General features: G+C 40.6%; 1 protein-coding gene across 8 annotated transcripts in view; it reads left to right on the top strand.

Annotated features, from left to right (window-relative positions):
* Positions 1-5,041: 5,041 nt before the first annotated feature.
* The window catches only part of CDKL4 (cyclin dependent kinase like 4), a 73,821-nt gene continuing 55,112 nt past the window's right edge, over positions 5,042-23,750 (top strand). For 2 of the 8 annotated variants that reach the window (XM_007476999.3, XM_007477000.3), the window contains exons 1-3: positions 5,455-6,013; positions 11,471-11,536; positions 20,011-20,130. In XM_007476999.3, the coding sequence (XP_007477061.1) occupies positions 5,954-6,013; positions 11,471-11,536; positions 20,011-20,130 (246 nt within the window). In that variant the 5' untranslated portion in view covers positions 5,455-5,953. The other 6 variants (XM_001362469.4, XM_056826137.1, XM_007477001.3 and 3 more) reach the window with 5 other exon arrangements.

The raw sequence follows: 23,750 nt of genomic DNA on the forward strand, positions 1-23,750 counted from the left end.
GATAGTTCTTCCTTCAGTTTATCAAGCACCTGGCTACTGTTTTCATTTGCTTCTGCAGATTATATACCTTCCTAATCTGTTCCACTGCTTCTTTGTTGCCTCAAAACATCAGTACTAATAGGATATTTTCATTTTTGCTTCATGCAAAAGCAAAGAATTGAGAGTAGAGTTGTTTTAAAAAAACCTGTTTGCCATTCCAATTTTTTTATTCTCAACAAAGTAAATTCACTTCAGTTACACATCATTTATGGAGCTTTAGCTGAGGCGCTGCTGGTTGGCTTCACTGATCCTTTTTCCGTGCCTTGGTTTCTCAATCTCAGTAGTAAGCGGATAATTAATTGCCTTTAGCCTCTGAGCTACATAGGAAAAAAAAAAAACAGTATCTAAAGATAACTTTTATAATTTATATGGCTGTAACATGGATAGTTAGAAAAAAAATTTCAATCAGGCAGCCATAAAATAAGTCATGCTGTTATGACCCAACTAGTCAGCAATTAATCTAGACTTTTAAAAAATATTAATGATTTCTCCAACGTTTAAGGATCTTTCCTGCATCAAGCATTAATTACATCACTCTACAGTGTAGGCGCTGTGGGGAATACAGAAGGTGAATAAGCTCCACCTTCAAGTAACTCATAACCTAGTTGGGGAAATTAATTGTTCCCTAGAGGTCAGTTCTGAGAACAGGCAAATTAAAGAGAGTAAAGCACATCTAGTACCCAAGTGCTAGGAACTGCAAAGCAAGAAATGACGTGGGTCTTCATGAAAATGTGAGATCATCTATAAGATTAGCTCATCTGGTTAAGAACGTGGTGCCAGTGATCTGTATTCATTTGCATGGCCAACAATGTATGCCTTGTAAATGTATCATTAATCTGGTGACCCCTGAAGGAAAACGAAATCTGAGATTGTTGATGGTGAGTCAAGGATGCCTTCATACCACATCTTGGAGCACCCACAATTTTCAGAGGCTTTGCAAAGCAGAAGGATCATCTACTTACGGCCCTCTAGATTGTTCTTATCTTTCCCCCTCAAACTGGATCTCCATCTCCACTAAGGATATCCTCTCAGCTCCAAATGCACACACGCAGTTGTGAGAGAGACAATTCCTAAAAGAAGGACCAGGCTCTTTTTGTCCAGCTCTTTGGCACTTGGCAGTTCTACCCAGGAACCCCAGAAAAAAAAATAATGCTTAGATTTTGGAGCAATTCTAGGGTCTTCCCAAAGGTGAGAGAACAAAAAAAGCATTTATTCCGTGTACCTTATGTAGAATATCTATGCAAGGTAGCACAGCGGGTAGAAGGCTGGGTCAAGGCAACAACTCAAATCTGGCCTCAGACACTAGCTGTGTAACCTTGGGCAAATGACTTAACCTTGTTTGCCTCAGTTTCCTTATCTGTAAAATGAGTCAAAGAAGGAAATTGCAAACCCCTCTCGTATCTTTGCCAAGAAAACTCCCAAATGGGATCACAAAGAGTCAGACACAACTGAAATGACTAAATAATAACAGATAAAATATTTTTAAAACATGACCCATAAGTATGCAGCGGCTGAAAAAATTAAAATATTAATAGGATAATTACTATTATACCCTCAAGAGGTTGAAACTTAAAACATAAGACATGATCAAGTTTGCAATATTGCTGTACAGATCTTTTACATTTCACCTTGGCTCTGCCCTGTCCCAAAGAATTCCCTCCTGGTCCATAGCTTCTAGCAACTGAGGCAGGGGTTGAACTCATCCTCCACAGGATGGGTGGCTCTAAAAAGCATCAGATAGTCCTGTAGTGCAGCCAGAACAACCAATGCCCCCAAATGGCCCCACTTTTCAGACTCACAAGACTATCTTCAAGCCTAGATACAACCATCCGTAGGTCACCTAGAATTGAGCAAAGAATCGCGAAGCAGAGGGAGCAGCTAAGATTCTGAGATACAGCCCCAGTTTCACCCAGGCAAGATGTCCTGGGAACCACCATGCAGCCAGGATGGGAGAGCTCACCATTCCCCATCTCTCATATGTCCAGGAAGAAAGTCTGACCAAACTGAAATCATCTAGATGGGGAAGATCAGAGGACAAGCCAGTTCCCTTTTGAAGGTCCTCTGAGCAGCCAATGATTCTTCCTGCTCATTTGGCAATAAGGAGTTTGCTTCTTCATCTTGAGTGCAAGATTTTCAGTGTGGCAGGCACATTTCCCTGTAGAGATGCCCTACGTGCACAATGGCTTCCATGATGTCTCCCCTATCAGAATGTGAAGTCCTTGAAGCCAAGGTCCTGTTTTTGCTATTTTGCATGGTGCCTGGCACATACTTGGAACTTAATAAAGGTTTCTTGATCGAGCCTCAGAAGTTTCCAGAGGAGCTGTGGCACCTACTTCAAGGGAAGTCTCTACAGGTCTCACACTCCAATTCTTGATATGGAAACAGAACATCTGATGTTGGAAAAAGATACACTAATTAGCATCACTTAGGAAATCCAATAAGTTTTTTAATAGGAAAAAAAACAAGCATAAGCCCAATCTATTACCTTGACGTGCTAAATATACATTCTGCTAAATCGAGAATAGATGCTTCAAAGCAGGCGCAAATATTTTAATTGAAATTCTAGCATTGAATGTTCATATCTATGCAGATGACTCAGGTCTACTTGTCCAACTAAACTTTTTCTTCAACTTCCAGTCTTAGTCTCCAACTACCATTTAAACATCTCAAAAAATTTGGTGTTCCATTGACATCTTTAAAAAAATTTTAAAGAGATCTATGAGAAAGAATGCTATCCACATTTAGAAAAATAACTGGGAGTAGAAATCCTGGAAAAAAAAACCCATGTGATTTATCACTTCTTTATATGGGTATATGAATTGGGGTTTTGGTTTTAAAAGAGTATTAAAAAATGAATAGTATGGAAATAGGTTCTGAGTGATAATATATGTATAACCCAGTAGAATTGCTTGTCCGCTCCAGGAGGGGGTAGAGAAGAGTGAAGAGAGAGAACATGAATCATGTAACCATGGGAATTTTTTTAAATTATTTTATTTAAAAAGAAATAATTTATCTTCCATCTTAGAATCAGTACTGAATATTGGTTCCAAGGCAGAAGAACAGTAAAGGCTAGGCAGTGGGGGTTAAGTGATTTGTCCAGCTTCACACAGCTAGGAAGTGTCTGGAGTCACATTTGAACCCAGGACCTCCTGTCTCTAGACCTGGCTTTCTATCCACAGAACTACCCAGCTGCCTTCCTAATTTCCTGTTGTTAAGGATACTTCCCATCCTCCCTGGTGCTCAGACTTAAAATCTAGTGTCATTCTTGATGCATTCTCTGCCACTTTCCATTTCCAACTTAACTTCAACCAATTGTTAAGGCTGCTCCTTTCTACTTTAATAATGTCTTTGTGGGAGCAGCCAGGTGGCTTAGAGGATTGAGAGCCAGACATAGTGATGGGAGGTCCTAGATTCAAATTTGACCTGTGGGCCCCTGGGCAAGTCAAATCAACCCTCATTGCCTAGCCTTTACTGTTCTGCTTTAGAACCAATATACAATACTGATTCTAAGACGGAAGGCAAAGGCTTAAAAAAGAAATTCTCTTCCATCTCTAGCCCACCCTCCACTCAGATGTCAAATATCTTGATAGCCAAGTGGATTTTTAGCAGGAAATATGCTTGAGAGAGATTGCCCTCTGTAAGAAGTAAAGCTCTGGGGTAAATTACAATCCAGTCAACAAAATGACATTTATTTAGCACCTACTGTGAGCAGGCTACAAAGAATGGTAAAACGCAGTCTTTGCTCTCAAGGAACTCACAGTCTAATGGGGCAGCAGGGTGAGGGGAACCTTACAAACAACTGCACAAACAAGATTTATATAGAGGCTAGACTGAAAGGGAAAGCTCCAAGATTAAAGAAGACTTCTTGGAGGAGGTGGGGCTTTAGCTGAAAGAGGGAAAAAGCCAAAGAAGTGATGAGGGAGAAAGTTCTTGGCAAGGGGAGACAATGAGTGAAAATGTCTTGATTTAGGAGATGGTTTCATATATGAGGAACCGAAAGGAGACCAGTGCCATGGATTGTAGAGCATGAGGAGGCAAGATGGAAGAACACTGGAAAAGCAGGAAGGAGTCAAGTTTGAAGGGCACTAAAATCCAAACTAAGAATGTTATATTTGGTCCTAGGGGCAATAGAACTACTTGTAATTTATGAAATGGTAGAGAGGAGGAAGACATGGTGAAACCTGTCCTTTATGAAGATCATTGCCATTTTTTGTATCTTGGCACACAGAGCTTTACTTCTTACAGAGGGCAATCTACCTCAAGCATATTTCCTGCTAAAAATCCACTTGGCTCCCAAAATACTGCAAAAATCAAATAGAAAATAGGGAGTCATGCCAAAAAATTAAGACTATACCCTGGATTACAGTTGTCTAGCCCATACCACTCTTCTGCCTTGGAACTGATCCATTCTAAGACAGAAGATAAGGATAAAAAAAAATTGAGGAAATGTCCCCTCACCCACAACTTATCCTTAAAGTTCCCATTATCACTCAATATTAAATAAGACAACATAACCAAAAGAACTGAAGGGCACCCCGTAGTCGTTAGACTAGAGTGCGAATCCTGCCTCAGACACATGCTGGCTGTGTGTTTAGTTAGATTATGTACACCTCGGTGCCCTAGACAGCTCAGAAATACTAAGTTATAAACTAGATGGCCGGCTACATCAGGGGAGAAAGGTTCCATCAGGAGTTCCCTGCCATTACCATCACCTCCTTCCAAAAACAAAACAATTATTACAAGATGACTGGGGAGAACGTGGTGGCTCTCTTGATTAGAGAGCAAGGGGTAGAGATGGGAGGTCCTCGGCTCAAATTTGGATTCAGACATTTCCTAGCCAAGTGACCTGGGCAAGTCACTTAACCCCCATTGCCTGGTCCTTACCTCTCCAATCCCTTGGAGCCGATATATAGTATCAGTTCTAAGGCAATAGGTAAGGAAGGTTTAAAGAGAAAAAAAACACAAAAAACCCGCGACTCCATTAAGCTGACTCCATCTGATGGTCTGTCCTAAAGCAACCGCGCTGATGAATGAAGGACTCTGAGCCCTTCTTAGTCTTGTCTCCAGGCTTGGTGTTGTGCCCTGGGAGCGACCCCCAAGAGACGTGGAGGGGAGGGGGGAAGGGAGAGAAGCGAGATCGGGGAGGAGCCGGCCAGCTGAGCAGCCGCCTAGCCAGCTCAGACTCCCCTGGTAACCCGAACCCGCGGAGGAGGCGGCCCCGCCCTGCCGAAGCGTCCCCGTTGTCCTGGAAACCATCGCTGCCCTTTCCCCTGAGTAGAAGTGAATGTTGTCCCCCATCCCCCAAGGTCAGCACAAGGAACTCCAGGTTAGACACCGGAACCGGGTCGTGGCTGGGGAGGGGGGAGGGAACTCCAGGATTACGTCACAATCACCCCTCCTCGCGCAGTAAGTGACTCTACCAACAGACCCCGGGACCGAGGCTGGGGTCCCGCGCTAGTGGGGAGGCTGGGAGTGACGTCATCATAAGCTAGATCTAGGAGGTGGGATGGCTGGGAACCCCGAAGGCCGAGGAGGCAGTGTTGTCCGGAGTACGGGTTATCTCTTTGCACAGGGCTGAAGTTCATTTCGAAGAAGGGAAGAGGTTGGAGGGAGGGGGTGATGGTGAAATTTCAACCCGCGTTTCCTTTCAGTCAATATTAAGCGCCTACTATGTGCAAGGCACCGTGCTAGGCGATGAGCATCATAGAGATAGAAATAGCCCAGGGAAAAAACAAAGCCTGGTGCAGTTGCTTGCCCGGCCTGGTGGTGCAGCTGGCTCAAGAAGGCTTCGGGAGCTGGAGTTGCTATTCTTTCATGTCAGGGGAGCCGGCTTCTGCCAAAGAGACAGACGAGAATCATTCCTATGCGGAAAAGGCGTGAGAAAGGGAGCTTGTAGTAGAAGGTGGTTGAGAGGATGAAAGGAGCAAGTAATACTCCGTCGTCTCCCTTTTGTTCCCTGATTTTCAAGCAACAGGTGAGAGAAAGCTTGGGTGTGGCCTGAGGATGGGTAATAGGAACCTGGCCTCTCTGTGAGGGCTAAGAAGAAGGCACAAAGCTTCTATGGATCCTGTAGAGATCCCCGGAAATACAGATGTGCGAGGGGCCCCCAGAAACGCACTTCCCGCCCCCACCCCCACCCCTTGTATCGGTTTGTGTATGTAATATGGGAATCTTATTAGAAATGGATGCTCTAGCCCGACTGTCTCCAAGGTAACACTATCTATGCACAACACAGGACTGAGAAGTTCAGTGTCTCTAGAACTAACCCAAGCTGGAAGGGTACTTGGAAGTTCTTACCGAAGTATCCCCAAGTGAAGCCCGCTAAAAGCAATACCCAAATGCAGAATCTTGAAGGCAAGAGGCTTGGGTTCTAGGTCGCTAGACAAATTCCTTTGAAAAATGACTGAAATAGTTGCATTTATTACCGAGGAAATCTACATAACTCATCAGTATTTAACCTCTGTGTTCAAGCAGGATCAGTCAACAAGCATTAAGTGCCTACTGTGTGTTGTTGGGTCACTGTGCTAGGCTATTGAGGATAGAAAAGGGAGAAACGTGCTTTCCCCAAGGAACTTTCATCATCTTGAAAGAATCCACATATAATGTAGATATGTGATATGCATGAAATAATAGAAGGTAAATATGATCAGTTGGGGGTGGGGGAACTGGGGGGGATCAGGAAAGACCTCAAGTAGAAGGTGGTATTTCAGCCCCCCTTATAGGTGTTTTAGAAGGTCTGCTTCAAAGGGCAGGGACTGATTTCACTTTTGCTTCCCTAGAGTCCAGAAGAGGATCTGCCACAGGGCAGGTGCTTAATGCTTTTTGATCTATTCAAGAAAGAAAGCTAAAAAGAGCCTGCTATAAGGAGGAGATGTATTCCTGGTATTCATAAGCACGGACATGGGGTGTCCTGGGAGGGCCAAGCACAGACTTGTTTAGCTGGAGCAAAGAGGGGATGAAGGGTGGGAATATCACCCCTGCCTGGAATTCTCTTTCTCATCTCCGCCTCCTGATTTTGTAGGCATCTGTCAAGTCCCAGCTAAAATATTAAAACACTTTTTAAAGAAATCTTTCCAGGTCCCCTCAATGCTAGTGCCTTCCCTCTGTGGATCTTCCCCGGGATAGATACCCTTATTTGTTCAGACTTGTTGGCATGTTATCTCCCGCATTAGAATGTGAACTCCTTGAGAGCAGAATCTGCTTTTTTTGCCTTTAAAAGAATATCTCCAGAGCTTAGCATGGTGCCTGGCATATAGTAGCCACTTAATGAATGTTTGTTGATTGACTGATTAAAGAGGAAAAATTATAATCAAGTTGGAAAGGTTGGTTGGGGCCAGGTTGAGAAGGATTTACACAGAAGAGTGTATTTGAGCTTATTGGCAATAAGGAGCAACTGGTACTTCTTGAGCAAAGGAATTACAGTCATTTGGACATCTTTGAGAAGGCTTGTCTCATTGTTCGATTGTCCTCAGGTGCAGGGACAGCCTTATACTGTATCCCCAGAGTTTGGCCCTTGTGCCAACACATAAAGGACAGATTGGAGAGGCAAAAGACTGGAAACAGACCAATTAAGAAGCTATCACATGAGTCTGGGTCAGCAGTAATGGGGGCCTCAAGTACAGTAGTGGTGGGGTGAGTAGTGAGAAGAGGATGGATGGAAGTCAGTATTAGAAGGCATTTCTCGAGTACTTACAGTGTTCTGAGCACTGGCACAAACCCTGGGAATACAGAGAAAGGTACAACACAGGGCAGCTGGGAGGCACAATGACTAGAGCCCCAGACCTGGAGTCAGGAAGACCTGAGTTCAAATCTGACCTTAGATACTTCTTAGCTGTCTGACTTGGGGCAAGTCCCTTAAGCCCATTGCCTGGCCCTTACAGCTCTTCTGCCTTCGAATCAATACTTAGTATCAGTTCCTAAGAGAGAAGGTAATGGCTAAAAAACAAAACAAAACATACACAATCCATGTCTTCAAAGACTGTACATGTTAACGGGGGAGAAAACATGCAAATAGCTTGGTACTTACAAGATATATACAGCCTAGGGGAAGATCATCGGGAAGGGGGAAGGTATCAGCAGCTGGTGGCTGTCTTGAAGGAAATCAGGGAAATGAAGAGGCAGGGCTGAGGGAGAACATTCCAGGAAGGGGGGACCACCAGTTCAAAGGCATCCCAATGGGAAATGGCCATTTGTTCATCTTCGAGGGACTGGATTAAGCTGGCATGTAGGGGAGGGGGCAGAAATAAGGCATAAGAAGGCTAGAAACGGTAGGAGCAAGTCCAGATTATAAAGAGCTTTCCATGATAGTTTTTATTTGGTTTTGGAGATAATAGGCAGTTTGTGGAGCTTCTTGAGCCGCAGGGTGATGAGGTCAGTCCTACAAATTAGTCAGTAAGCACTTATTAAGCACCTACTACATGCCGGGCACTATACTAAGCACTAGTTATACAAAAAGAGGCTAAAGACCCTCCAGGAGCTCAGCTAAATAAGTTTTCCACACATCAGAAAACCACTTGCTATTACAGTAATCCTGTAGAGAAATTATGAGGGCCTGAAGTGTTGTGACTGGATGAGTGGAGAGAAAGGGATACACACGAGATGTTTTGTGAAGGTACAAATGACAATATTTGGTGACGGCTTGGACTCGTGGGATGAGGGAGAGTGAGGATTGACTGGGAAGATGGTAGTGTCTTTGGGAGGGATGGGAAAACTTGGAGGTGGGGCGGAGATGGAGGAAAAGATGAATTCTCTTTTGGACATGTTGAGTTCAAAACGTCTACTGGACATCCATCCGGATTTGTATGTCTAAGAAGCAGCAGGAAATACATGATTGAAAATCAGGAGAGAGTTGAAGGCTGGAGCTATATAGATATTGATAGATGTACACACACATACATACACATATGTATTTGTTGTTCAGTCACTTTTTCAGTCATACCCAACTCTTCATGACACCATTTGGAGTTTTCTCAGCAAAGATACTGGAAAGGTTTGCCTTTTCCTTCTCCAGCTCATTTTTGATGAGAAAACTGAGGCAAACAGGGAGAAGTGACTTGCCCAGGGTCACACACAGCTAGCAAATGTCTGAGACCAGATTTGAAGAAAAACAAATCTTTCTGACTCCAGGCAGGATGCTTTAACACTCTCTCCATTGCTACCTGTATGGATACATGTTTATATGTGTACTTCTATACACACGTGTGTATATTATATGTGTGCATGCACATACACACAAATATGGCTCTAGGCATCATGAGCATAGAGATGATAATTGAGTCCTTGCTAGCTGATGAGATCAAGTGAGATAGTAAGAGGCAAAAGAGAAGAAAGACCCAGCAGAGAACCTTGGGAGACACCCCCTGATGGGTCCGCGGGACATGGGTGGAGAACCAGCAACAAAGGAGACTGAAATGGAGCAATCAGACAGGCAGAAGGAAAACTAAGGGACAACAGTAGTCAGAAGCCAGATTTCAGAGGCTTCCGGAGCAAAGAAAGGGAAAGGGGGACATGGAGTGAAGATGGCTGGAGTTGTCAAAGGAAGTTAGCCAGAAAGAGGAAGAAAGCTCAAGGGAGGGCTTTTTAAGGATGGGGTCCTAATTTCTTCTCATGCCTACAAATGTTGACATTTCAACTTGCTTTCCAGTGACAACTCCCAGTCTCTCTCCCCTCTCCCTAGTCTCTATCTGACTGAAGAAAGACAAATGTATCACTCCTCAAGCATCCTTTGGATCACTTAGAAACACAAATGTCCTATGAATGCATCTTGCAATTTATCTGTGAATTCCTTGAGTGACAATGTGCCATCTGAGGACAATGACAGGACTTTGTTTATCTTTTCTTTATCATGACTCCCTTACTAAACTCCAAGGCTCCCCAAAGCTCTGATTGGCATTTAGGGGACTTCATAACCTAACCCTTCCCCTCACTTCTAAACTTCTTATACCAGTGGAACTAGCCTTCTCTTGGCTGTTTCAACAAGACACTCATCTCTACTCTGGGTGTTTTCTCTGGCTGCCCCCCCATCCATGCAATGCTCTTCCTCTTTGCTTATCTGGGCTTCCTCCAAGCCCCAGCTCTAATTCTAACTTCTACAGGAAGACTTTCCCAATCTCTCATCACTCTAGTGCCTTCCATCTTTTAATCATTTCCTCTCTTTCCTGTATATAAGCTTGTTGGCACATATTTGTTTGATTTGTTATCTCTCCCATTGGACTGTGGGCTCCTTGACAGCATGGATTGTCTTTTCCTTCTTTTCATATCCAGCTGACACATAGTAGGTCCTTAATAAATATTTATCTACTGACTTCTCATCATCTGCCCCAGTGCTTAGCAATTGTTAAATGAGAATCTTCCTCATGTTCTTTGAATTGTTTTAAAACACTGTTACACGTAAATGTTGGCTTTTAAAAATAATATTTTCTTCCATCAAAAAGCACCAAATTGGACTTTTTAAAAAATGCAGCCACAATAGTGTATGTAATAAATGAGTGAATAAATGAATGGAAGCTTGATGTTTATGGAATAATTGCCCAGGAAAAAACTTCACAAATATTTATAATACTTTTTTCCTTACTGTAGTTTTCCCACATACAGAAAAGATTTGACTATCACTATAGCCCAACTTGGCTTACATATGAAATACTAGAAATCAGAAAAAAAATATTTTGAATCACTGGGTTGTGTTATCTAATTTTTAATTAATCATAAAACATTTAGTAAACTAAGCAATCACTGTTCTTGCTTTTATTAGAGATCCAGGACTTCATTGTTTAAAAAAACCCTTGCCTTCTGTCTCAGAATTGATACTAAGTTTTAGTTCCTGAACAATAAGGTCTAGGAAATTGGAGTTAAGTGACTTGCCCAGGGTCACCCAGCTAGGAAGTAGCTGAGGCTACATTTGGACCCAGTTCTTCCTGTTTCCAGCCCTGGCTTTCTATCCACTGAGCCACCTAGCTGCCTGAATTTAGGACTTCTTAAATTATACAAATCTTAATTTTCCTTAATGTCCAGACTGATTGCTTTCATTATGTATATACATGCTCTCAGCTGCATGATTCATATAATGACTTTGGAAATGCACTTAATCCAGTCACTACAAACTTTAGAAAACTGATATTAAAGGACAGAAGAATTAAACATATGATCATTTGAGATGCTATGGCTATAAAAGTGGTTAAAAATAATTAGAGAAACTACCACCAGTTATCTCTTGTAGTTTCCCAATCCTTTTTTTTTAATCCTAGATGAGAATTTAAACACTTGCTCATCAAAAGAAAGAATAAACAAATGGCTTAGATATGTTTTTAAGCAGGAGATACATTTTAGATCATGATGCTCTTCCTCCTTGTCCACCAGATGGAAGTCTAGGACTTTACCTGTCTTTTTTTAAAGTATTTTTATCTTCTGTTTTGCTTTATTTGGTTCATTTTAGCCATACAGGAAAAAAAGAATGAAGCTTCAAGCCAGGGAGAGAGAAAAAGATGAAGGGCAGACTCAGGTACCTCTCTTAAGACTTCTGCTTCTCCCTCCCTAATCTTACTTCTTTCCTCCTTCCTTTAGTTAAGTGACCCCAATATTTCCTGAGTGCCTCTTATTTAAAAGGTTTTGTTTTTATCTTAAGGATATACAAAACAAAATAAGGCATAGTCCTTGCCTTTAAGGGAATTACAATGTTTTAGAAGAGGAAGAGAGAAAAAGAAATGGTTACAAATTTTTGGAAAAGAATAGAAGTTTCAGGGAGATATACAAAATTCACAGAAGAGATCAAGTCTCCCTTTGGGGAGATTATGGTGAGAGGAAGATAGTATCAAGGAAGAAAGGGTATATTTGAAAAGATGTCTTTACTCTTTAAAAGCACCTTTTACAGAAAAGGTGCTACTCTCTTTAGATTGGCGTTTGGGAAGTAGTTAGACTAGAGTTACATAATACAAAACATTTGGAGGCTTGTGACTTATTTTCATCTCAGTTCTTCGAAATGATCAGCTATAAATAAATAATATGTAACAAATAAGACTAAGATGAGAAGAGCAAAGTTCTTCTCCATAAAGGATTTTGAGATTAATTTAAATAATTATATAAATAATAATTCATTTAAATAATTAGAGTAGGTGCTATCTCTCAGATGAAGTATTCTTAAACACTTAAAGAATTGCTTGAAATTGGGGGCAGCTGGGTAGCTCAGTGGATTAAGAGTAAGGCCTAGAGACGGGAGGTCCTAGGTTCAAATTTGGCCTCAGCCACTTCCTAGCTGTGTGACCCTGGGCAAGTCACTTGACCCCCATTGCCTAGCCCTTACCACTCTTCTGCCTTGGAGCCAATACACAGTATTGACTCCACGAAGGAAGGTAAGGGTTTCAAAAAAAAAAAATAATTGCTTGAAATTGTTGAAAAGCCTTCAGCAGGTTTGTTTTGTTTTTTTTCAGGTTGGGGGGGTAAAGATATTTTATCTTATCAGTTACATGTAATAACAATTTTCCATATTTTTCTGAAGTTATATGATCCAAATTGTCTTCCTCTCTTTCTTCCCTCCCCTTTCCCAGATATGGTGAGCAATTTGATCTGGGTTATTATTTGTATTATCCTGTAAAGCATACTTCCATATTGGTCATTGTTGTAAGAGAATGCTCATATAAAACCAAAAACCCAAATAAATTAAAGTGGAAAACTGTGTGCTTTGATCTTCAATAGGTATTTTTTTGTTTTTGTTTTTTAAATTCAATCAGTTAGTTAATTTGAATATTTTTCAATGGTTACATGATTCATATTCTTTCTTTTCCCTCCCCTCATCTCCTTCCTATAGCCAATGTGCAATTCCATTGGGTTTTACATGTGTCATTGATCCATTGATCAAGACCTATTTCCATATTATTGATATTTGTTCTAGGGTGATCGTTTAGAGTCTATGTCCCTGATCATATCCCCATCAACCTACATGATCAAGCAGTTGTTTTTCTTCTGTGTTTCTACTCCCACAGTTCTTTCTCTGGATGTGGATTGTGTTCTTTCTCATAAGTTCCTCAGAGTTGTCCTGGATCATTGCATTGCTGCTAGTAGAGAAGTCCATTACGTTCGATTATACCACAGTGTATTAGTCTCTGTGTACAATGTTCTCCTGGTTCTGCTCCTCTCGCTCTGCATCACTTCCTGGAGGTCATTCCAGTTCACAAAGAATTCCTCCAGTTCATTATTCCTTTTAGCACAATAGTATTCCATCATCAACATATACCACAATTTGTTCAGCCATTCCCCAATTAAAGGGCATCCCCTCATTTTCCAATTTTTTGCCACCACAAAGAGTGCAGCTATGAATATTTTTGTACATGTCTTTTGCCTTATTATCTCTTTGGAGTACAAACCCAGCAGTGCTATAGCTGGATCAAAGGGCAGACAGTCTTTTATTGCCCTTTGGGCATAGTTCCATATTGCCCTCCAGAATGGTTGGATCAATTTACAACTCCACCAGCAATGCATTAATGTCCCAACTTTGCCACATCCCCTCCAGCATTCATTACTTTCCTTTGCTGTCATGTTAGCCAATCTGCTAGGTGTGAGGTGGTACCTCAGAGTTGTTTTATTTGCATCTTTCTGATTATAAGAGATTTAGAACACTTTTTCATGTGCTTATTGATAGTTTTTATTTCCTTATCTGAAAACCTAGTTTGGAATCTATTTTGGCCCTAGCTAACATCACAAAAATCAAATCTCTGCCATACTATTTTTAAGGCAATAAATATATACTTGTATACACCTAGGTGGCATAGTAGATAAGAGTTCTGGACTTGGAGTCAGGAAGACCCGAGTTCAATTATGACCCTGGAAATTAGCTATGTGATCCTGGTCAAGTCATTTTAGCCTCTTTGCCTCAGTTTTCTCCTCTGTAAAATAGGGATAATAAAAATACCTATCTCACAGAGTTGTCACAAAGACTAAATAAGATCATTTTAGTACAGGTGCCATAAAAATGCTTGTTCCCTTTCCTTCTATCTCCAGCGAATCTCAGAGTGATCATCCATTCTGGTTTAAATCCAAAACTTGGGAGAATTCTAGAACATTTTTTAAAATGTGATTTGCAAGTCCCCAGTGGTTATAAATTACTTAAAAGGGCCAAACTAGGAGACATGGAAGAGAAAGAGAAGCAATATAAGGGATGACTTGCAAATAATTAGAGATATCCCAAAGTAGAAAGGGTTGCCACCAGTTCCTATTGCTATAAGTCTTTAAACAAAAGCCTGATTGCTATGTTCCAGTGAAACTGTAGAAAGGATTCCCATTCATAAGAGTTTGACAAGATACCTTCTAACTAAGGTTCTGTAATCTGGCGGGTTAATGGATTTATTTTTCAAGTGATGATCCAACTAGTTTGAGAATGTTTAATTGTTTCTGGTTTCCTTAGCCATACAAGAAGCTGATTATCACAGTCCCTCTATTCTCTGGGATTCCTTAGTGGTCACAGCTTAGATCAGTGGGATATGTCTTGATTTTCATTCTACATTTGATTCAATCTTGCTCATTGAATTTCTATTTTTAAAACAACCTGGGGGGAAATACGAGTTAGGTTCTACTTCTCTGAGATGAGTACATGCCCTTTAAATCCCTAGATATGCAAAGAAGAGAATCTAATGAGGCGTAAATGCCCATTGGCCAGACACTTCATCCACCAGTCCCAGAGAATAGTCTGAAACATGAGTCTAGTCTTGAGAGGTAAAGTCCAGGGTGAGTTGGACCCAGGAGAGCCACTTTAATCTAGGACTCACCTTCCCAATGAGTCCATCCTTTCCCTGGATCCTAGAAGGGTCTTCGGTCCTAAGTGCAGGGCATGTGCTTGGTCTGGGCCATCCCAGGCTCCCCCTAGTTTAGACTAACCTCCAGACTAGTCCTGAAATGAATGTCTTCCTGTAGTTCTTCAAATCAGGGATGTCCCAAGTCAGAGCTATGACCAATATCAAGTTAAGTACAAGAAGGAACACAATAATGGTAGCTAATGTCCAAATAGTGCTTACTAAATGTCAAGCAAGGGGCAGCTGAAGTGCTGCACCTGGAGTCAGGAAATCATCTTCCCAAGTTCAAATCTAAACACTAGCTTTTTGACTCTGGACAAGCCACTTCACCCTGTTTGCCTCAGTTTCTTCATCTGTAAAATAAACTGGAGAAGGAAATGGCAAACTACTTCAGAATCTTTGCCAAGAGAACCCCAAATAGGGTCATGAAGAGTCAGAAAAGAATGAACAACAAATGTGCCAAGCACTTTACAATTATTGCTTCATATGATAGGACCACCTTGGAAGATATGTGCTCCTATTATCCCCATTTTACAGATGAGGAAATTGAGACAAACAGAGATGAAGTGATTTGCTCATGATCACAGAGCAACTAAAATCCTACAAGTTTCACTAAATTTGCTAATAAAGTGTTCCCACTACTATGGAGAATCACCTGATGGAGAATAAAATTATGATTTGAAATTATTTTGGCAATTTGGAGAAATAAAAATGGAAAATGACAAGAAAAATTTTAATCAACAACATTTCAAGGTTGTTAGGAAAGATGGGAAATACAACACCAAATATGCAGAAGAATGAGCTTTATATAAGGCCAGTGGACAAATATTTCCTTCATTTCACTAACAATTACTGGGCACCTATTGCACGGTTAATACTGGGCCAAAAGCTGTGAAAATACAGAGTGGACGATGCAGTTCCTGCCTATAAGCAATACATTTGGAGAAACATAAGACATAGGACATAATGTAGAAAGTAAAACAGGACACACATATGCAGGAAGTAAAATAACAACTTAAGGTAATAATGCTAGCTCTTTTTTTTTTAATTGGCATTTCTTTAACGAAAGGAGCAATCAATTTCTGCCTGAGTATAGTTCCAGGGAAAGAAAAAATGATTTTTTTTTTTTGCTGGCAAATTTTAATGATTTCAGTTCTCAGAAAAGGAAATCTGTGTAGCTATGTGTTTTTCTTCTCGCCTTAGAAGGTAAAAATCAGATATTGCTCAAGTGTTTAGATTTGCTGAAATCTGACATCTAAAAGCATGCCTCTTCCTGACCACCTTAATAGAAATAAATTTTGTTTTACTCTATTAATGCTATAGCATACCTTCACTGTATTTAAATCTACAAGCAGATGAAAGTCCTTTCAGAAGCCGGGGGGGGGGGGGCATATGTGTGTATTATTATACACATCCATATTTTAAACTATATTCATTGAGTTAAAAAGAACATAAGGAACAAGTTCTTTTAGGTGCCAGATTTTAGTCAATTGAAACCTTCAGGCAATAATTTTCTAACCGCTAAGGCTAGAAGAAAAACATAGAATTAAATCCATTTTCATTTTCTGACAACAGAAAACATACAAATTTATCAACAAAAAGGTTTCCCTAAGTCTAAACTCAAGCAAGAATCAATTACTTTTTTACATGTAATTGGGGAAAAATAAGAATTTAAAAATAATAATGAATAATAAAATCTGAAAACAAAAAAAAAGTATGGGTCAAGGAAGGACACACAAGTGATTTCTATGTAGAAATGTTGTAGATTAAACTCTGGCGGTAAACAATATTTTTTTTAGAATGAATTTCTTTCTCAAGGCAGCTAGCCGGCATGGTAGATGGAGAGATAGGCCTGGAATTAGGAGGACTTGGATTCAAATGTGACCTCTGATACTAACTAGAGGTGTAACCCTAAGCAAGTCACTTAATGCTATTTGCCTAACCCATGTCCTTTTCTCTCAGAGTTGCTACTAAGACAGAAAGTGTTAAAAATTTTTGTTATTCCATATATATGCTTATATGTATTATATAACAATTCATGTAGATGCAAATATATAATATAATAAATAATATTACTATATAGTAATATAGATGCAAATATAATAAATATAACACTATAATATAATAATAATAAATCTTCTGTCCTGGACTCTGCAATCCTGCCTATCTGTTTAGATATTGCTCTTTGTATGAAGAATGCCAAGTATTTATATACATAAATAACATTCCCTACAGGAAGGGTAGATCTTGTATGGACTGATCTGGTCAGGAAATTTTATGAAAGGAATGAGTCTCCGACTTGAGCTTGAGGAAGGGGCACTGTTCCAAGAGAAGGGAAGAAGAGGGCATTCCATTAGGGAAAGTAGTTTGATCCAAAGCAAAAGGTCCAAGTCTATGGTATACTGGAGAGACAATAAAGATAACCTGGATAGAGTAGAGAGACTGTTGGGAAATATTGGGAAATAAGGTTGGAAAGGTAAGTCAAGGCATACTATGTCTTCTATTTCTATGTCTTCAACCCAACTACACTAACCTTTGGGATATTTTTCACACGCATCACTCTATATCCCAACTCCCTGTGTCTTCTATGCTTGAAATGCTTTCCTTCCTCACCCCCAATTCCTTCTTTCCTTCAAGAGTCAGCTCAAAAATCCACCTTATTTTATTTTTTACCAATTACATGTAATAACAAATTTCCACACAAGTTTTCCCAAGTTATATGATCAAACTTATCTCCTTCCCTCTCTTCCCTTCCCTTCCCCATCCTGGTTCTGGCAGGTGATAAAACCCACCTTGGTGCAGGAGATATTTCCTAGTGTTCCCCCTCATCGCACTTCCCCCACTGCTAGACTCTTCTCTCTAATAATACCTTTCATTTATAATATACAGAAGATATGTGTCCACACCATGATTTACAATTCCTTCCCCCCTGAGGGCAGGGACCATGAAGTTGCCTTTGTACCCTAATGCTTAGTACAGGGTTTGTAAGATGGTAAGCATTTGTTTTTAAACCCTTAACTTCTGTTATAGTATCTTTTCTAAAAGATAAGATCAGCGAGGGCTAGGCAATTGGGGTTAAATGACTTACCTAGGGTCACACAACTAGGAAGTGTCTGAGGGCAGATTTGAACCCAGATCCTCTTGATTCTAGACTTGGCACTCTATCCACTGTGGTATCTATCTGCCCCATAAATACATAATAAATGCTTATTGAGTGATGGATTATGAAGGGGCTCTCAGACCAAATTTGGACTCTAGGTAATAAAGAATCACAAATGTTTTGGAGGAGGAGGATTTAACATGATGAAAATACTACTTCAGTGAGACATAGTCCAAGTCACTCTATCCTAGCATCAATCATAATCTTCACTCCCTTTGTGTGAGTCTAGAACAAGGAGTATAAGATAGGGCAGAAGCAAAAGATCAGAGCTTTCTAACCCTTTCTGCTCTCGGCGAATCTCCCTTCTTCAGGACCGTGTTTGCCCAGACCTCGGGTACCAGATTCGCTCAAGAATCATCTGCCATCAATGCTCCAAACTTTCATGTGTGGATATACAAGCTTCACCCCAGTGGGACTGTGCTGTAGATTGCTATGTGCCAGCATCATCATCTGGAAGAGTATTGCAGAATCATTGAGAAAGAGGGAAAAGTGGATAGAGGAAGACCAAATTGGATGCTATTGCAATTGCCCAGGCAGAAAGTAATGAGAGATTCTATAAAGGAAGAATCAAACAAAACCCAGTGAGAGATGAGAAAGACAGAGACAGAGGGAGGAGGGAGAAGGAGATGAAGAGGGAAAGAGAGAGAGAGAATGAGAAGGCAAAAGTGACTTCCTATTTCCTTGATATAGATTTTCCCTAAGGGTCTGTCCTTCATGGAGACAGCTAGGTGATTGAATGGATAGAGTGCTGGACCTGCAGTCAAGAAGACCTGAGTTCAAATCCAGCCTCAGATATTGACTAGCTTTGTGACTTTGACCAAATCATTGAAGCCTCTGCTTGTGTTAATCCACTGGAGAAGGAAATGGTCAACTCCTGCAATATCTTTACCAAGAAAACTCCATGGACAGTGGCAGCATGATATGGTCCATGGAGTCACAAAGAGTTGGATGTGACTGAAGAACAATTGTCCTTCATCTTGTACTTTCTCTGAATGGTGTCCCTTGGTAATCTCATTTATTCCCACAGTTTAAACAGACACATCCATGTAGATGCATCCAAAAATCTATAACTCTAGCTTTAACCTTTCTCCTGAACCCAAGACCTAAATCTCCTCTTCTCCTTTCCAATTCTATCATGCTTCCCTCTTTTCCAAGCACTCCAGGACCCAACTCTACATTTGCACCGGCCATCCACCATGCCTAGAATGTTCTCCCCTTTTATCTCCATCTCTTAATTTCCCTTCAAGACTCAGCTCAAATCCCATCTGCTTCTATATCTTTTTTCTGCCATTCAATCATCTTGTTCTATTTTTATTTATTTAATTAATTAATTAAAAAAACTTTACCTTTAATCATCAATACTGTATAGAATACTGTATTCAATACTGTAGAGTCAATACTGTGTATTGGCTCCAAGGCAGAAGAGAAGTAAGGGCTAGGCAATGGGGGTTAAGTGACTTGCCCAGGGTCACACAGCTGGGAAGTGTCTGAGGCCAGATTTGAACCTAGGACCTTCCATCTGGGCTCTCTATCCACTGAGCTACCCAGCTGCCCCTTATCTTGTTCTGTTGATTAACCCTCTGTACCATTTCTCTTCTCTCTCTCCTCTCACTATCACTGCTCTCATTTGTGCCCGTGTAATTGCCATGTACACATCAGACTAGCTTCCTTATAGGTTTTCCCATTTCTGTTCTCTTCCCCTTCCCTCCCTTCATAAGGTTGCCAGAAGATTCTTTCTTCAGGTAGGTCAGATCATGCCATTCTCTGATAAAACCTATGCTTACCTTCCTACTGCCTGCCTCAATGAGTCAATGGACATTTATTCATCTCCTACTGTGGGCCAGATACTGTGCTAAACTCCTCCAGAGAGAGTCCAGTTCCTTTAGGTCTGAAAACTCAAGCAAGGCTGGGGAGCTCAGTGCTTCCGGAGCCAGCCCGTTGCCTAACGCTAATGCTGCGATACTTCTCCCTTGGGTCCCGCCTCCCTATCTGACCTCTCCTTTGTCCTTTCCTTGTACTAATCTTCCATGGCAGTTCACCACCAGAGTTAACAAGAGAGCTACCAACCAGAATGACAAAGGCCTGAGGAGCTCGATTCCAACAAATATGGAAGATCAAGGCAACTTTGCTGTGTCCTGCAGAGAGAATGATAAGGTATGTCAGGGGTGAATAACAACCGTGTAAGGAAACCTGGAAAAATGCACGTACACACACACAAAGGGCAGGAGCTAGAGAAACAAAGTGGCTGGCTTTTTTTGCTCTATTTTAAACTTAATATACACATTTTATTTTTTATTGTACAACGCATTTTTTTTAGTTTTTTTACTTTATTTTTTATTCTTACCAATTACACATAATAACAAATTTCCATTTTTTAAAAACCCCTTCCTTACCTTCCGTCTTAAAATCACTACTGTGTATTGGTTCCAAAGCAGAAGAACGGTAAGAGCTAGGCAATGGGGTTAAGTGACTTGCCCAGGGTCACACAACTAGGTATTATCCAAGGACACATTTGAACAAAGGACCTCCCATCTCTAAGCCTGACTCTCAATCCACTGAGCCACCCAGCTGCCCCCTATACTAAGTTTTGATCAAACTTATCCCCCTCCCTCCCTCTCTTCCTCACTCCTGACACTGGCATATACATATATTATCATGCAAAACATATTTCTTTATTGTTCACTTTTGTGAGTAATCTTATAAAACCAAAACCCCAAAACATAAACCCAAATAAACAATTGAAACTATACCCATTCTAAACCAAACTTTAAAAACAAGTTTATGGGGACAGCTAGGAAGTACAGTGAATAGAGCAATAGGCTGGGAGTTGGGAATTCTGTGACACTTCCTAGCTGCATGACCCTGGGCAAGTCATTTAACCTGAATTGCCTAGCCCTTGCCACTCTTCTGCCTTAGAATTGATACTAAGATAAAAGGTAAGAGTTTAAAAAAGAGTTTATGGTTTCATGTACAATCTTTTTTTTTTTTTAAGTATTCTAGTTTGTATATTTGAATAGATGGTATTAAAAGCCAGGCATGCCCAAAGTTCAGGCTAGTCTTCCTTATGGAGGAGAAGGCCATCTACTTGCTAGGTTATCCTATAAACTAGGGCTCAGCTAGGTGGTTCAGTAGATAGGAAGTCCTTTGTTCAAATTTGTCCTTGGATAATTCCTAGCTGTGTGACCTTGGGCAAGTCATTTAACCCAAATTGCCTAGCCCTTGACACTCTTCTTAGAACTGATACTAGGGTAGAAGGTAAGGGTCAAAAAAAAAGTTTAGGTTTCCATGAAGAGTTTTTTTTTTAATTGCTCTAATTTGTATATTTTAATGCATATTATTAAAAAGCCAGGCATGCCCAAAATTATGACTAATTTTTCTTTTGGAGGAGAATGTCATCTACTCTCCAGGTTATCCCATAGAATAAAAATTTCCTGAAAGAATAAAGGAATCAGGGGCATCTAGGTGCCTCAGTGGATGGAGAACCAGGTCCAGAGACAGGAGGTCCTTTGTTCAAATTTGGTCTCAGATACTTCCTAGCTGTGTGACCCTGGGCAAGTCACTTAATCCCCTTGTCTAGCCCATACCTCTCTTCTGCCTTGGAACCAAAACTGTGTTTTGATTCTACGATGGAAGGCAAGGGTTTTGTTTTTTGTTTTTTTTTAAAAGGAAAAATAGAGGAATAGATTCAAGGAGAAAACCCAGAAGGAAAAACAATGCTGAAGTGGCAAAAGGGAAGTTAAGAGATGGGAATAGGGAAGAATGTGGCCCACAGGAGGAAGAATAATGGGGCCGATGAATACAGGAGCGTGAGGCTCATCCCAGAGAAGGTGGAATTAGATCACTGCAGGGGAAAGGAGCCTCTTGGGTCTCCAAAGAATGCTGAGAGGATTCCCAGGTGCCACCAGGAGAGAGATTATCCAATAAGAGCCAAATAGTGATGGCAGGTAAGGGGATACTGAGGCAACTTATTACCAACCCAATATAATCAACACAGAGTTCTGTAGCCTTCCTTGGGGTTTTTATATCTCCAAGCTCCAACAGAAAACCTGAAGAAATTATTCAAAGCTGAAGACTGTTTCTCAGTTCTAGTGATTCATATGCAGACAAACAGCCCTGTGGAAAATAACACCCAAGAAACTACTACTAGGGATTATAGAGGCTCGACTAAGAACCTGGAGGTTTTAGGGAAGCAAGTTGCTTTTAATCACTACTGCTGATTGGCAGCAGGGGTAGAAGGAGAAAAAAAGACGTGGGAACTGAAGAGCTGGTTAAAATCATGGCTGAGTACAAGGTCTGGAGTTTTGGCTCACCGCTTAATGTGTCGTTCTTGGCTAGGGATGTGTTCTTGGCTGGGCATGCAGCACATTGCACAAGGCCTGGTAAAAATATGTTTATTGGAGTCTTGCAAATATTATCAAGAGAATTTTAAGCTGAAAATGTAAGAGAAAAGAGAAAACTACCCAGAAATATCTGCAAAGACAACTACCAAGAAAGAGTAGCGGTTAGAACATAGGAAAGCTACCAGTGAATAACAGGAAATGCTAACCCAGAGACTCAGCAGTGAACCTCCTGGCTTCAGCTGTAGTCACAGAATTGTGATTTTTCCCCCCACCACCTTTGTAAAGATATTTTATTTTATAAATTACATGAAATAATAATTTTCTGCAGACGTTTTCTGAAGTTGTATCATCCAAATTGTCTCTCTCCTTCTTTTCCCTTCCCCTTCCAGGAAATGGTGAGAAATTTGATCTGGGTTATACATGTGTTATTAGGCAAAACATACTTCCATATTGCTTATTTTTATAAGAGAATGATCATATAAAACCAAAATCTCCAAATGATCATCCAAATAAACTAAACTGAAAAATCATAACCTTTGATCTATATATCCCAACTCCAACTGTTCTTTCTCTCAAGGTAGATAATATTCTTTGCCTTGGGCTCCTCAGGATCATTGCATTGATGAGAGTAGCTAAATCTATCATATTTGTTCATTCCACAATGTTGCTTTTACTATGTACACTGTTTTCCTGGTTCTGCTTATTTCACTCTGTATCAGTTCATGAAGGTCTTCCCAGTTGTTTCTGGAAAACTGTGATTTCTTTTTTTGCTTCCTCCCTCTTAACTCCCACCAAGAATTGGGTTCCCTAGAGGATACCCCTGGACTTGAACTCCTAAAATCCTAACTTATGAGTCCCCATCACTATGTCTACCTTTCAACAGTCAGTCAGGGAGCACAATTAGCTAAAAGCAAAGGCATTTACTAAATGGTGTAGTTTGGGTTTGTTGATTTTGTAAGTAGAAACAAATCATTCCTTGTAAAACTTGGATGTATTCTTCTACAAGTACACATTGTATACATGGGACAAGTAGATACATAGAGATCACAAGTAGAGGCACACATAGGAAACTAGGGCAGCCAAGTCACCCACAAGGAGAGGCAACTCGAGTGACATTGCAAGGCTGCCCTTGGTGACATTGTATCTGTAATCTGTGGTGTTCAGCCATTTTTCAGGCATGTCTGACTCTCTGTGATGCAATTTGAGGTTTTCTGGGTAAAGATACTGGAGTGGTTTGCCATTTCCTTCCCCAGCTCATTTTACAGATAAGAAAACTGAAGCAAATAGCATTAATTGACTTGCTGGGGGACACATAGGTACTAAGAGTCTGAGACTAGATTTGAACTCAGGAAGATGAGTTATCCTGATTTCAGACTAGGCACTTGTAGTCTGAACCAGATATTTTCACCCCATGTTGCTTCACTGATGGCTGAC

This window comes from Monodelphis domestica, chromosome 1 (assembly GCF_027887165.1).
Source record: "Monodelphis domestica isolate mMonDom1 chromosome 1, mMonDom1.pri, whole genome shotgun sequence".
In the NCBI taxonomy this organism is placed as follows: Eukaryota; Metazoa; Chordata; class Mammalia; order Didelphimorphia; family Didelphidae; genus Monodelphis; species Monodelphis domestica.